At 40.8% G+C, this 16,876-nt stretch overlaps 1 protein-coding gene across 3 annotated transcripts in view; it reads right to left on the bottom strand.

The window, feature by feature from the left end:
- Nucleotides 1–3,207, bottom strand: part of gna11.S (guanine nucleotide binding protein (G protein), alpha 11 (Gq class) S homeolog) — a 62,378-nt gene extending 59,171 nt beyond the window's left edge. The window contains exon 1 of one of the 3 annotated variants that reach the window (XM_041573344.1): nt 2,792–3,207. In XM_041573344.1, the coding sequence (XP_041429278.1) occupies nt 2,792–2,927 (136 nt within the window). In that variant the 5' untranslated portion in view covers nt 2,928–3,207. 3 annotated transcript variants of the gene reach the window in all.
- Between the last annotated feature and the right edge of the window lie 13,669 nt (nt 3,208–16,876).

The following is a 16,876-nucleotide window of genomic DNA, read 5'->3' as shown; positions in this document are numbered from 1 at the left end:
TAGGGGAAACTGTTGTTTTTTTTTGGCTACAAAATCACAGGCTGACACAGTACCTGTCAATAAACATACAGTAAAGAGTGGATCATCTCTTTATATGAAAACAGAAAAAGACCATCCTATGTCAGCAGTCAAGTGTTACATGTATAGACAGTCACCAGATTTGTGTCAAAAAGGATCAAGCTATTTTTATTTCTGGATTAAAAATAAATGTATTTTGTCATTATTACACAAAACACTGCTCCACACTGTGGGGCAGTCAACTCTGTTGTGGTAGGGGTGGGCATCTTGCTTCCCATGTATGCTGCTATATATTAACTAGAAAAGCCAAATTTTCGGGGCAGTACCGATTTTTAAAGACAATCAAGTTACTAAAATCACTCTTCCTGAGCCAGAGCTCTTCTTCTGAAAAATATGTATCAGCTTGGGGTCAGAACACTGCACCATGCCCATTTGGAAAGAGGGATGGGAAAAGGTGGCAACCCTATAGCGTTCTCATACACATTATAGTGAAAGAGAATTTACCATACAGTATTCTGCCCCCACCCATCCTAAGACAGTGTTTTTTTTGTCCGCCAGAAAAGGAGTGCCAGCCGACAGGAAAATATTTTATCCACAAAAGGGTAGCTAACAAATTAACGTACTACCAAGTAAATTTAGCATTTTTGGCAATAGCAGTGATACCCATATATTATGCTCAGTTGGGGCCCCATGCAAGAAGAAACTACACACCGCATACTGTGATTAGCACAAATTTAACAGAAGCCCCTCCCCCTTTTTGCCCCCTTTGGGCATCTCCTGATGCTTCTTTGTTCCTGTCACACAGAAAGAAATAACGGAGCAGGGAAGCATCAGGAGACACTTACTACAGCAGTAACTTTATAAAGTTTATATTTTGGCTTTGTATTTGGCTGTTTTGTACATGGCTGGCTATGTGCCACCTTTAATGTCTTTAATCCTGTAAAGGTGGTCTGGCTTAAAGTGGTTGTACAGTCAGAGCATCCCACTAATTTTGCAATTAAAAGAAGCCAAGACGTGTCAAGCTCTCCACACAAAATGTTTCAATTAGTGTTGCATTGCTGTAAATGAATCAGTTTTAACAATATCATCCAAAATAGTAACTAGTGACCTCAGATTTAAATCTCGCGATTTGAAGTTTTCCCTTTTGTTTACATTTTTTCCCATGGTCCCATCTATATATTACACATAATACACTTACCTGATTTTACAGAATTTTTTTTCTAATCACCCTGAAAAACATAAAATGGGGGTTCTACTGTATAGCAAAACACCTTGCCTGCCCCAGTCTAATTTAACACACAACCATGTTTTTCAAAAATATTCCTCCGTAACTTGTGATATAGTGAACACAAATGCCACTAAAGTACAGATGAATCTTTGATAATAAAAATACACTCGCATTCCTCAGACCAGTGGTTTCCAAACTGTAGGGCTGGCCCAAAGTGAGAGATGGCAACGAAACCATGTCAATGGGGTAGTAATGTCCTGTATGTTAAAAACGGAATTCCTCTACACTGATATGGTAGACCACTATGGCATAATGACAAGGGGTTAGCTGAAACCTGTGGAGTATGGGGCAGAGAGATGAACAATTAAGGTTTAATGTGAAGGTTAAATCCCCTTACAATCAACTTTTAGTATAATGTAGAAAGAAGTAACATACAGCAATCTTTTACATTTTTTATGTTTTTTTAAATATTTAAATTGTGTTGGTTCTGCAGCTCTTAGGCTTGTAGTCTCAACTGCTATAAGGTTGCTAGAGTTTAATGAGCAATTTGTCTTTACGTTAACTTTTAGTATGTTTTTAATAGGAATTCCTAGCTACCTTGCAGTTGGTCTTCATTATTTATGTTTTAACATTTCAGTTGTCTCGTTCTTATGCCTCGTTTCAGCATTCTAATCAGGCCTCTGCCATTGATATTCCAGTCTCCAATTCACACCACTGCTCAGTTGCTAGGGTAAGTTTAGACACTTGCAAACACATAATTGCTAAAACTCCAAACTGGAGAGCTGATAGAAAAATAAACATCAGCAATTACAAATATGGATGACAATAAAACTGAACCCCCACAATGGGTCTGTTGTTTTGGTTATTGGGGCCTTTGACCATAAATAACCATGAAAGTTTTTTTTCAGTTGAAGGCTGGGGACAGGCAAGGCTGATAAATAAATAAAAATAAATGAATAAATATCAACTGACTCGGCCCATCTATACTAAACTAAAACGAACATCCCTGTAATGGCATTTAGGCCACATATTTGGTTAGGCCTGGTGCACAGCTGCATAAACGAGTAACAATGATAATGGCCTGACCAAAATGTTTGAGGCCAAGAAGTGTGGGGATCATAGACAGTAAAATAGCATAAACATTAAAAGACATTGCATTAAATTGACATTTACAGACCATATTGCAGTATGAGACTGCCTCTTCTGCCAGCCACACCATCCACTCATCTCGCCGACCTCACCCACTCGTATCTATAAAACATACATCTTCCCACCTGTGCCTTTCTGTATGTTTCTCCCATTCACAAGCTGTGGCCCTGCACAATTCCACCCTATCAGCATCCCAATCAGGTGCGCTCCTGCTCCCCAATATCCCGGTCCAAGTGGGCCCCGCTAATGCTCTTGGACATCCAAATGAAAGAAAACAAGGGTGGGTGTCCAACTGGAATCAACCACTCCCCACATTTTCTGTCAATTGCCACAGTGATGCTGCCTCGCACCCACAACTTCTTAATCAGCCCCTATCAATGTTCACCACTGCCCTACCGAGCAAAAGCAATTTGAGCTCCCGCCGAGAGTCTTTCTTGTCCCTCCTCAGCTGCTTCTCGATCTCCGCGTTGATTCTCTTGGATTCCTTTACCTCCTCGCTCAGGCAGCAGGCCATCATTGAATCTAGAGTCATCCCTTCCCCCCGGCACCGTGGCCCGCACCGGGGGCCTCTCCCACCCGGGGGGGAGACACTGACTCACTACCCCGGCAGCTGAGCCCCTTCACAGATCGTCGAACATCCGTACGTGCTTCAGGAAGGGGGCGGGCGTATAAATCTCCCCTCCCTGTTTAGCTGTGTCCAGGGATTCCGTTCCTTCAGCCCCCGGAGCCGCCACAGCCTAACCCGGCTGCTCGAAAACAAATCCTGACGGGCGGCACGATTGGCCAATCCGGTGCCGTATGTCACGCGGTAGCCGGCTGGGCGTGGCCACTGAAAAAGCAAGATTGGTTGTACAGTTCCCGTTGGAGGCCGGGGTGTGACCGCTAGGGATTGTGGGCAGGCGTAGAAGGGAGCTGTCCTCCAAGTGTTACCATAGAGACCGAGGCCTACCGCATCGACATACCTGCAGATTTTGAAGGCCCATCTCTTATAAAAGCAGCCAGTGAATCTGGTCTTTTTTAGTAAAATAAATACATCATATTGCCTTTACAGCAATATCCATATGTAGAAAAAAATAAACGTCATATCTGTTTTAGTTGTTTTAAACGGTTCATTTTGGTTGCATTTATTAAAAGAAAAGTTTAGAATACAGCTTGAGGGCAGATTTAGAACAAGCTCATGTACTGGCGCGGATGCCAACATTTAACAATGGTTTTCTTGCAAGCACTGTGTGCTCAGGGGAAGAATGTGCTTTTGTGCATTTTGGTATTTCTTAAAGGACAAATCACCAACTAAAAAAGAGTTTGCTTTGTATTGAAAGATAATTTGCTGCCAACAACCCCTTAAGAACATGCTTTTGCTTTAGAAGCACTTTTACAGTTTATATAAATCAATGTAATTAGCCATGGGTTCAGCCATTCAAGGTGAATTAGTTCAACTGTATCTGAGTTGTTTTGTGGTAATGTACAGAACCAAAATTAGAAAAAAAGTTGTCTGTCCAAATATTTATGGACCTAACTGTAGGTAGGGTTGCCATCTAAAAAAATGATTCCAGGCTAATCTTACAATGGCAGCAGATAAAGCTGCAATCAGGTGGGCAAAGTCTAGCAGATCATGAATACACAAGGATTGCGGTGGAATGGAGACATAACTGGGCATGATGGGGAACTGAAAATATATGTCAAGTGTATTGCCAGGGAATGTGTAATACTGACCTTGGATGTTTTACTGGCTGTGCTAGTGAAATACAAGCCTATGGTTCAAGCACCAACCAAACAACACCTATCCATCATGGAAATACTTTTGTGCTGTTGGTCAGGTGGGGATCCCATAAAAAATGGGACAGATTTCCCTGCCACAAATTTTACAGTCTACATTTCTCCCAACTTAAGAAATGCTAAATGAGCTATTAAATCCAGTACAGTGTTTCTACTCATTTCCCCTGCCCCTAGGCAACAAGCAAAGCAAAGCAAAGCAGGTGGACAAGTGACTTCAGGAAATGTTGACCTCACTTCCTGAATATTTCCAGCACTGTCCTCATTGCATCTTGGGCCTTATGACCTACATCCCATCCTGTGGCTGTGGGCCTTCAATTTCTCCTACCTGACAAGCAGAGAAACCAACCTGGTTACACTGCATGTCATTCCTGACATGGGAGGCCACTTTCCTCACAGGCAACAAGTCACCTGATACTCTAGTCCTTATGATCCTGTGGCAACTTGTGGCATGGAGAGGTGTTTTAAATGCTGTGACTCTCCTTGAGAGGATTGTTCCCATTGGGCATCAGTCCCAATTTAAGTATATGAACATCCAAAATCATGTAGTAAATGAAGGTATTTTTTTGCTCCCAAATCTATGTATGTGTCACAGGTCTGAGCCATACATTTAATTAAGGAATTAAAAAGCAGCAAGTGGCAGTTTGATATGGTTTGATTATTATTGTTTTCTGCCAAGGATGTTCATTGCACAAGGGTTTCAATGGAATTTTGAAATGTCCATATACCAGAGCTTTACTACAAGGTTAATCATATACCTACACAAAAGGCAGTTAGAAATAAATAAATCTGGAATCCACATTGCTTATCGTTTCCAAAATTGCATAATTTCAGGATGAATGAATTGGTTAAAGCTAACCCTCTGATTGTGCATACAAATCAGTCAAATACTCTGGGATTTGCCCATCTGATATATAAAAAGCAGCTGTGGGCAATACACCTACAATACATCTTATTGGGCAGACCAGATCAAAGAAGTATTGTAAGGGTCCCCCACCAGCGATGTCAAATGGTTTCACAAACCGTCCAACCAAATCTGGGCAGGTGGGGTTAACAGATTTCACATATACAAGTTTATAGCTTAGACTCAACATAGAAGATTCATGAATAAAAAGACTACAACAGAAGGGTATATTCTATTTCACCATTTAGCCACCATGGAAAAAAAAGTGGGTACCTAAAAAGCATAAACTAAAAAGTGTCTTTCACTATAAGAGCAGAAAGCGCACTGAACAAATAGTTACAGAATGAAATTATAATGCATTTTTTATTGTAATTGCTTTGCCATAAAGGTGACTTTGTCTCCGGCATTCCTTTTAATTTGAATTTTGGCCATATGCACCCTTAAGGCCCTTTCTCACACCCTTTAGGGATTGTACAGACGAATGTTCAGCCCAGGGGAGCACAGGAAGGAATGCAATTTATTCATTTAAAAGGGACCATACTCACACAGGCGCATTTAAGCACCAAACGCAGGTGGAACACAACATGCTGCATTTCACTTGCGTTCAGCACATACAATCGTCTCTGTGAGTACAGCCCAGTTTAAAATAATTGCATGCATGCCGAAGAACTCAGTGGCGCACCAGCTGGGGTCCTGGCCCAATCGCACCCCCTGCTCCCCCAGTAGTCTGTATGGGTATAAAGATGTACAGCAATAGTTTAATTGGCAGACACAAGGATGTGTCTGGTTTTCAGTCGGTGTGAGATGTAATAGGATAAAATGTTGATGGTTTAGTATAAAGTTATGTTTAATACATATTTTCAGGTATGCCACTAGGGGAGCTAGAGGATAACAATTGAAGGGAAAGGCCCTAGTGGGTGGAGAATAGCAAGTTATAAAAGGGAAGGTTGCAGGAAGTGAGATCGGAGATGCATCATGGGAAGAGAGATGAGCATTGGGCTCTGCAGCACTAGAGTCATCTTCTGGAAAAGGTACTGAGCCTAGGTAGTGTGAGGCCTAGTGGTGTAATATTAGGTAATAGAAGAGTATGAGCTCCACGCTATGTCCAGTTTTGAAGGTGGTAAGCAGCACCAAATGTGTGTATGGACCCACTTGTCCACAGTCTGTAGGTATAGATATTTAGTGCGCTGACTGCCGATACATTGTTTCCTAGATTCCTAGATGGAAGAATAAGCTATATAGTGTATTACACTTTTTCAGGGATGGTGAATGAAATCAGATCTACTCACAAGATTGATTCTTGATTGTCTGCTTATTGCAGGAATCTTTACTGCATAGAGTGGAAAACACAGATCATTTCGTGACCCTAAAATGAGAGCTTCAATAGTGAGGTATCGCCGGAGCTTTCTTTAAGGCCCCACGGGCAGTTAAACTTAACGAGCCGTATAGAGGGGGATTGCCTTAATCGGAGCGTTCGTTGTTTCTCAGGTTGTTTGCGTAAGTGCTGTTTGCCGGTTCCGAATGATTGCTGGGAGTCGTAGGCGGTGTTTCTAATTTTCGGTGTGCTCCGTGTTGTTAGCTGATCTATCGTGGCAGTTCTCTCTCTGTACTTTGTGGTCCGGTCTGATCGCGTATTCAGCAAGACCCAGTAATGAAAGACTGTGCTAGGTTCTATACAGATTCACGGTTCCCCAGTACAGGAATATTATTGAATTGCACTTGTTAACCTCATTGGTTTTTTTTTCTTTGTATAAAGTTAAAATGTTTTACTGCAAACTGTGTGTTTTATTTTCGTAGTCGAATTTCCCCCAAGATGTGCTCCTCCTGCCCATTTGGTTGTAGGCACTGCTTTTTAAAACCCCATTGCCAGTATCTTTCATATGCAAAGAGAATTCAGGGCCCTGAATTGCAAAGGGTTAATCACAATTTAAGAGAGTGTACCACAATAGAGTTAAAATAAAAATAACTAGCTTGCTACTTGTACTATTTATGTAAGAAGGTATAAAAAGGTACTATGTTTCCCACCTTCTTTGCAAAGAACTATTTCAGTGTTTTGTCCAACAATATCACTGTCTGCAATAAACCACGAAACTATAGAAAGTAGTCTTTACTTGATGCTAGATCTAATTTATAGTACAGCTTGCACAAAACATTTGAGTCTTGAACTGATTGCTTTGATATCTGGGACATATTTCTAGACTCATTGGTGTTTACACATTTGCTCCTATCTGTAATGTCCTTTTGCATGGTAGTTTTATGTGAGATACCCTTCCAATGGGTTATACTACTATATTTATATCTCCATGATATAAATGTAATATTCTTAAATGTAGACTTTGTCTACTATCTGTTATGAAAGATACCAGATTTAAGCACTGGTGGAACATATTTTGATCTGTCCGAGCAGCCAGTGGAGGCCAGATAAGGCTGAATATTGGCCAAACTGATGGAGCGTATGTCTGTTTTTATACTCATCGTACTACTGTGAGACATTTCCTCTGTGTTTTGTGATCTGCCCAGATATGGCATCACTTCTGTTTTTAGTGATATAACTTCCAAGGACTATGGGATGCACAATGGGGGTAGTTTTGGAAAGTTTATTATCTGTAGCGATGGGCGAATCTGACCCGTTTTGCTTCACCAAAAATTCACAAGTAAATGGCCATTTTTTCACGCAAAATTTTTTAAACCATGCAACGTTTTTGAAATTGTGCAACATTTTTTTTTACTTTCCATTAGAGTCTATGGGCATTTTTTCTCAGTAAAATATTTGGCTCATCCATAATTAATTTTATTTGCACAGGACATTATATATGGTGTCATAAATACACCCCAACCCTGTTACCAGTCAAAAATAACATATAAAAAATTGTCAGTTTTGTTAATATAAAATATATCTGGAACGGTCTAATTCCTAAGACGGACGAATGGCTAGTGTCAGAGGGTTGATAGTTGTCACCCCCGCCCTCTATGACGCCATAATGCTATAGGGCCCAAGGCAGGATGGACTATAAGGGCTAATGGTCTACTGTGGACAATGGTCACTCATATAACTTATACTAGGCCATACAAACAAATGATCTCCACTCTGGAATAGTTCAGTGTGAAAATAAAAACCGGGTAAATAGATAGGCTGTGCAAAATAAAAAATGTTTCTAATATAGTTAGTTAGCCAAAAATGTAATATATAAAGGCTGGAGGGAACAGATGTCTAATAAAACAGCCAGAACCAACTTCCTGCTTTTCAGCTCTATAACCCTCAGCTAGTCAGCGACTTGAAGGGGGGCCACATGGTACATTTCTGTTCAGTGAGTTTGTAATTGATCCTCAGCATTCAGCTCAGACTCAAAAGCAACAGAAATGACCCATGTGGCCCCCCCTCAAGTCTCTGATTGGTTACTGCCTGGTAACTAGGGTAACCAGTCTGTGTAAACCAAGAGAGCTGAAAAGCAGGTTCTGACTGACATGTTATACATCAAATCACTCCAGCCTTTATACATTGCATTTTTGGCTAACTAACTATATTAGAAACATTTTTTATTTTGCACAGGCTATCTATTTAGCCAGTTTTTATTTTTACACTGAACAATTCCTTTAAATTCCAGAGTGCCAGCATAGTGTCAGCATGTCTAGTGGGGCCCCTTTTTGCAGAAGTGTTGCTCAATTACTGGAAATACCACAATGGCTTAGCCAATAGCTGATTGCTAGGCTGTGGACCGTTGGAACTGGGAACAATATGTTGCAATATACTCTGAAAAACATGTACGGTTAAGCAAATCATCTAGACATTTATTGTACAAGGAGGAGTCAGACTATGTATGGTATTGGCATACCCCCATTTGTTATCACCCCATCTATGACATCAAAATGGGTATATAAACTTATGTTATGTGGGAGTATCTTTGGCAAGCATTCGTGTACCACCCAGGTGACACACCGACTGTTTTCCCAGGCAAAACCTATTGTCTTGTATTTTAGACACAATAAACTACCTCATTGTATTTGTACTTGCGTTATTTTGTGGTTTTGCTTTACGTACGAGGTCATAGAGGTAAAAATATAACAACAGTTTGAGCCCTCAGTCTTCATAGTAAGTAAGGTGGTAATCCTAAAATACAGAAAAAAATGTTGGTCAATCACACCCCATAGCTTTAGACCTGCAGTTTTTCATTGATGTATTTGAGTTGAGTAAAGGGGGAATTTAAGCCATAATGTTTATATTCAGTCATATACTTATATACCAAATCATCCACAAAACATTCAGCCAAATCCCAATTTGAAGAAGGGTAAGAAGAAAAGGTTAGTGGCTAGACAAACAGATGACTTAGTGGATGTGGCAGGTTAAGTGAAGGAGTCAAATGTTCTCAATATTCTCTCATTACATAGATCAGTCTATACAATTCAAGTAGCAAGTGCACTAACTGTATCCACTTTGAAAGCCACAGTAGCAGTCTTCAAAATCACTGACTTACAATGTTATTATTATTTACAATATGAAATCCATGATATTTCTAATCCATATACTCTGCACTTTGCCCCCTGAATTTATTCCCAGCACCTCTCTGAATTGTTATAAAATCTAAGCCTGGCAGTGCACCTTACTGGAGGAGTGTTGCTTCAGGCATTGCCTAAAATTACCCTAACTTGCACATAATTCAGGCCACACACACAAAGCAGGCGCAATAAGGGATGCAAAACAGAAGTCAGTCTGTACTTAACAACTGTTCCAGACAAGCAATTACATACAGGGCTTTCTTGCGTGCTAAATTCTATAGGCTATAAGAGGTCCTCCAGCCCTATTCACAGTAAATGAGTTCATGCTGTGTAGCCTTTGGAAAACTAACCTAAATTGTCAGTAGATGGTGCTCTAGTACAATATAATTTGTGCATGGGATAAACATTACTAAGGGGAGCTAGACGATTGAGTAAAATCTGAATTGCTCATAGCAGCATATGCATGACATGTCCAGGAAGCTTACAATGAATATCACTCTGCTGTAAATCTACACTACAGGGAAGTCAGTTTACAGATATTACTCACAAACAGACACTTTCAATAAAGCTTCCGTGCACACAGTTGAGACAGGTAATCCAGTTTCATTGGTACAGAGTCACTAGTAACCAAGTAAATACTAACTTTTACATTTAGATCATTTTTCAGATATAAATGATGTCATATTTTAGGAACCTTCTATTGTAAGTTCTACTTGAACTAGCAAATGTTCCGTGGAATTAATTGCCCCTTTGAAGATACATGTGAATGCCTTTATACCATGTTTACTGTGCAGAGTTCTAGTTGGATAGAAAGGTAAAGGCACAACAGTTACATATAAATCTCAGACCCTGCTCCCCCTCCACACACATTTTCTTATAATTACCTACAGATGGTTTCTAAAGCATGTAACCTGTGGCCTAATATTTTTTTAAAGAATGGGCTACCTAATATCCCTTACAATCTGGAAAAGAGTCAAAATGGTGTGACATTTAAATCATGTTCATTAAGGCATCAGCAGTAATGCACAACAGAGGCTCTTTTAACTATGTTCAATCACCACCGGGAAATGGAAACAAGGGACTGGAGTGTTATGAACACTGGCAATTTAATGATAATTAGGCAGCAACAAAGAGGCTACAACAATGATATACAATTAATTTAAGTAATGTTGAACATAATGTGTCACCGTGGGATAGCCTCATCTAGAGTTTATCCTAGGTAGCATCACAGAAGGTAAGGCCCTCATGGATTCCTTAGGGAACTGCAGCCCAGTTCTATGCTGTGACTTTTACTGCCCTGCCTATCTCAAAGGACATTAACATTTGTAGTAAAAATATTTTTATTATACAGAAGTAAGTATAATTCACAGGCTCCTGACTGGTTAATGCATAGACTGAATGAGACTAGAAATGATTTATATAGGAATGGGATCATTCCATGATGCACCAAATGTGTTGGGCTCCTGGAAGTGTGCATTTGAGCTATAATATTTCAGCTAAAAGAAGACATGCCAACTAAGATAAATGTTTCAAGTATCAGTAGCAGCTAGAAACAAGGTTTACATTAATAAAAACAACAGAATGGTTGTATTTATCAGCTTGCCACCAGGGCACATGGAGTGTTAGGGCCATGGCACATGGAACTGAAAGAAACAGATATGTTCCATTCCCCAGCTCCATTGATGTGCACTGTTAAGAACTTCTGCTTTAGTGTAGGTACACGGGTGGAGCAGGGGTGGGTCCACAAATGCCTGTTTTCGGGCCAGTCACCACTCAGTGTATCTGCACTAAAGCAGAAGCTGTCACTTTTCAGGGGAACTGAGCAGATCTACTTCTCTCAGACTGAGAGCAGTGGAACCAATGCTCTGTGTACCCTCAGCCTTGATGCACTAATCTAAGAAACTGATACAAAGTCAGAATCTTTTGAGGCAAGTAACACACCCCCTTGAATCCTTAACTACAAGATATGAATCAGGAGCAAAAACAGGAGTTTTTGCTCCTGACGAAAATCCCTGTGGGGGATCGAAACGTTGAGGCTTAATAATAAAACATTTTTTGTTTTTTCACTAAAACCCTGTGAGTGCCGCAATCCTTTTTCACTGCTTATTTCCCATGCTGGCACCCAGGTATTAATTTTGTCTACGGAGTGCACCATTCCTTATATATATATATATATATATATAATTCTGACATGTGGGGAGGCAGAAATTAGCCCTGCTGAGATTTTTCTTCAAACAGTGATATACCATCTTGCATGCTGATATCATATTAATTGTTCATTTATCTAAATATGTGCAGAAGTGATCATCCTGACATCCATTCATCTCTTTATTGGCAAGCTGTAAAATAAATGTCAAATTAAATAAATAAATATGTTTGCTGTGATAAGCTATTTGAATTTCTTATTTGTTAGCCCCTATCATGAGTAAACGTGTGGGCTGGCCTTCACACTCTATCAAGTGTTCCAAAAGGGTTGTAAACAATGCTCCCTCTAATTGCTGCCTGGCCTTGTGTTAAAAAAACAATGTTTTGTGCACTTTTTTTTTTTTAACGAAATAGTGTGTTACCCTTTATCAATACATTAATGACATTATATATGTATGTATTGTTTTGCAGCAGTTTACAGCAGCAGCACTCTTTGCCCATTGCTGCTATTTTACACCCAGAAATGCAAAAATCTGAATGCTGTATGATCTATCTGATGCTGATTCCATTTTTTTTATTTTCAGCTCGATGCTGAAGAGGTTGAATTCTTATTTTAGAACTAACTACCTGCTAAATATTGTTACATCGGCTTTATTAGCATGACAATAATGAAACGTATTTACGTATTGCAACATTTTATGCAGCATATGCATCACCTTTAAATATGTATATGGCATGTTACATAATATTAGGGATAACTGTTTTGCCCACTTTCTAGCCTTACCTGTTTATAATATACAGGTATGGGACCTGTTATCCAGAATGCTCGGGAGCTGGGGCTTTCTGGATAATGGATATTTCTATAATATGAATCTTCATAACATAATTTTCAGGCTTAACCCCACAGCAAAAAGGCCACAAAGACTTCAGAAGGCAGGGCTGGTGCACAGGTGCTCAGCTGCACAGGGATTGGATGGGTCAAGTTTGAACCCTTTAGCCTATCCAAACCACATACAGCTTTACCAGGACTTAAACCTCAGTCACAAGTAGAAGAACGCTATTAGAGTAAAGATGATGCTCGCATGTGAGCTCCCGTCCTCCCTTTTGAAGTCTGCTCTTCTCTGACAGCAGGGGGGCCAAGCTAATCAAGTAAATGCAGCACAGCCAGGCCCCCCATGACACAAAAACTCTTGGGGCCCAGGACAACTTTCCCTCCTGTATCTAGGGCTGTCCGGTTTTGACTCGGACAGCTCGGTTTTTTGAAGGGCTGCCCGGGTCAAAACTGCCTGTCCGGTTTTCCTAATTAGGAAAATCAGGCAGGATTCTCTATGATTGACGCAGTGATCAGCCAATCGCCAGTCACATCATAGCCCCGCCCCAATGTCACAACCCACCCCCTGCAGCATCACAGCCCCATCCCCATTTCATCATGGCCCGCATCCTGCTCGTATTCAACGAGGCTAAAATGTGGCAACCCTACCTGTTCTACCCTCTTGATGGCGGTCCTAATGAAACTATCAGCAGCCATTATTCTGGTAGCTGTATATAGCAAAAGTTCAGCAAAATCATCTGTGTTTTTCTGTCCGAGATGGCAGAATGCTGCCTCTACAGATGTTTTTTTTTCCTGCTGGCAGTTTTTCTGAAAAGTTCTGCCCATTCATATCTGTAAAGGTATGTATATTGAATCTTCATACCTTAAGTCTGCTAGAAATTAATTTAAACATTAAGTGAACCCAATATGCTGTTTCTGCCGCCAATAAGGATTAATTATATCTTGAGCTGGATCAAGTACAAGGTACTGTTTTATTATTATAGAGAAAATGAAAATGTTTTTTTTAAAAAATTCTGATTATTTGGATAAAATAGAGTCTATGGAAGACAGCCTTTACATAATTTACAGCTTAAAGGGTTTCCAGATAATGGATCCCATACTTGTACCTTATTGTTAACGGAACATATATGAAAACAACAGCTTTGATAGACTTTATGCATACTTGTGTTAGTTGTTTTTAAGTGGTTTTAGATATCTGTACACGTGTTGGATATATTAGGACCCTTTTTTGTACCTGCCCCCTGTCTTCCCTTAGATGTTCTGTTTGCTACACACTTCTTGCAGTCCTTTGTACAGTATGTTTTTTGCAGCCTGTCACTGGACCTTGTTCTGCAGGTTGTTTCAGTATCCAGTTTTAGGACAAAACTATGCAGGAGAGTTGATCATATTTTGTTGGTCAGATTTTATCTGATCTTGGCACACAATATTTTGTTGGATACTACAAAATCTTATCCCCATATACAGTTGCCACCCGGCCGCTATTTTACCGGCCTAGCCGGTAAAATACCTGCCAAGGCCGGGGCCGGTATTACAAATTTACCGGCAATGTATCTGCCGGTAAATTTGTAATATGATCAAAAGGAGCCCTCGGCCTGCCGCCAATCCCCTGCAATTTACCTTTTCTTTTGCCCCTTTTGATGTCACGCCCGCCCCTTTTGACGTCACGGCCCGTCCCTTTGAGGCCCTGCCCCCCAGCAGCCGGTAAAATTTTTTATAAAAGGTGGCAACCAGACCCGGACTGGCAGTCTGTGGGCTCTGGCAAATGCCAGAGGGGCTGCTGTATGGTTCCATAGAAAGTTACCATATAGTGGGCTGGTAGGGGGCTGTTTGGGCCTTTGTGTACTTGGAATGGCAGGGCCTATTTTGACTCCCAGTCCAGGCCTGGTGGCAACCCTATCCCCATAGCTATAATGTAAATTCAGATCAGATATAGTCAGATGGTATGGTTTGTTCATGCATCTACATCTGACATTCAATTTATTTCAACATAAAAATATCAGTCACACACAATCAGATTTTATTTTGTTGGTAAAGACGCAACATGCCACATTCTCATCCAACAGGCATGTTGCTTTAGATAGCAAATCTTCCATGCAGTTTACACATCAGAGTTTTATATCAGTCACATTATATTTTGACCCACGCGACTACATCTTGTAGGATGCGATCTGTTAATCCAACACCATCCTCCATGTACAGTAGTTTAGCCCTAAATCACATTTCAGAGTCAGTATCTAGCTCTGTATCATTATTGGAAAGTGGGCCCACGGTCTAAGGTTTCTGGTGGGTCCATGGACTAAGGTTTTCTGGTGGGCCCATGATCTAAGGTTTTCTGGTGGGTCCATGGACTAAGGTTTTCTGGTGGGCCCATGGATTAAGGTTTTCTAGTGGGCCCATGGTCTAAGGTTTTCTGGACGGCCCATGGTCTAAGGTTTTCTGGTGGGACCATGGTCTAAGGTTTTCTGGTGGGCCCATGGTCTAAGGTTTTCTGGTGGGCCCATGGTCTAAGGTTTTCTGGTGGGCCCGTGGTCTAAGGTTTTCTGGTGGGCCCGTGGTCTAAGGTTTTCTGGTGGGCCCGTGGTCTAAGATTTTCTGGTGGGCCCATGGTCTAAGGTTTTCTGGCGTTACCCTGGCATCGCAGTCCAATATTTCATCACTCAAAGAAATGGAGCCTTTTCCTCTTGAATAATGGTCCAGTATAGAAAAGTATTGTAATAATGAGTGAACGTGTCCTAGGTGCCGAGCAAAATTCAGCACTGTTAGTTCTAAGCTATTTCTGTATTGTTTGCTGGGTTGATTTTTTTTATTTGTTTGTTTTATACCTTAAGAGTTTTACTTTGGTCAAATAAATGAGGCCCAGGGTCTGTGGGCCCCAGAGGAGGGGGGGGGGCTTAGGTAATACATAAATGCAGATGGTTTCAGGGAAAGGAGGGGGGAGAGACAGACAGGGGTCGGCCTAGGGGCCCTTGGTATACAAATCCTGCCTTGGCGACAAAGGAAAACTATACCCCCCAAACAATGTAGGTCTCTATTAAAAGATACTGAATAAAACAGCTCATGTGTAAAACCCTGCTACATGTAAATGAACCATTATCATAATAATATACTTTTTTAGTAGTATGTGCCATTGGGTAATCATAAATAGAAAATTGCCATTTTAAAAAATAAGGGCCGCCCCCTGAGATCGTAAGATTCACTGTGCACACATACAAACCACATGTAAGGTCACATGAGCCAATTAACAGACAGAGTTCTGCCTTTTGCTTCCTCACTTCTTCCTGTTACAGTTAGTGTTGTAGAATTTCTGGTCAGGTGATCTCTGAGGCAGCACACAGACCATCACGAAATGGTGGTTCAAGGCAAGAGATGTAAAAGGGCAATATTTATGTAAATATATATTCCAGTTTGGTAAGATTCTTTAATATGTCATTCAATTTAATATAAACTATCTGATGCTTAAGTATTCATTTTGGGGGTATAGTTTTCCTTTAAAAGGTAAATAAGTTATTGTCCATGGCACACCAAAGTTACCAAGGTGTTAACTAGGGGTGCACTGAATCAAGTCAGGACTGAGAATCATAATAGGCCCTGGCATTTCAGGTAACTAGAGGCCCCAACAGGCCACACAGAGGCTGAAACAGCCCGCCACCAGCCCACTAAATAGTGAGTGTCTATGGCATCTTACAGCAGCCCCTCTGGCATTTGGCAGAACCCACAGATTGCCAGTCTGGGCCTCCACTGAATCCAGGATTCAGTTCGGGATTCAGCCCTTTTCAGCAGGATCGCCCGAATCCTTCTGTCCGGCAAAACCAAATCCAAAAACTAATTTGCATACAGGGAGAGAAATCACGTGACTTTTTGTCACAAAACAAGGAAGTAAAAAATGTTTTCCCCCTCCCCACCCCTAATTTGCATAGGCAAATTAGGATTCGGTTCGGTATTCAAATCTTTTGAGAAGGATTCGGGGGTTCGACCGAATCCAAAATAGTGGATTCAGTACATACCTAGTGTGAACTTCTTGAGCAAAACTATGTTCATTAGAATAGGAGAATCTGTGACTGGAGGGTCAAGAATGTGGTGCAACTTAGAAACGTAGAGGGCCCAGTATGGCCTTAATTATTATATAATTCTACTATACAGTACATTGATAACCAGATTGGCTTCTGCAGTGTCGGACTGGCCCACCGGAATACCAGGAAAACTCCCGGTGGGCCCATGCGTCAGGGGCCCTTGAGCTGCTAAAGATTTGGCCTATTTCATGGCTATTTCCTATTTCTTTGAGAACAAAGAGGTTAAATATATGGAATAATAGATTCTAGTATGTAAAGAATAG

The sequence above is a fragment of the Xenopus laevis genome, chromosome 1S (assembly GCF_017654675.1).
Source record: "Xenopus laevis strain J_2021 chromosome 1S, Xenopus_laevis_v10.1, whole genome shotgun sequence".
Taxonomy (NCBI): Eukaryota; Metazoa; Chordata; class Amphibia; order Anura; family Pipidae; genus Xenopus; species Xenopus laevis.
Note: the sequence above shows the minus strand (reverse complement) of the source record. Positions and strands in the feature narration are given on the sequence as shown.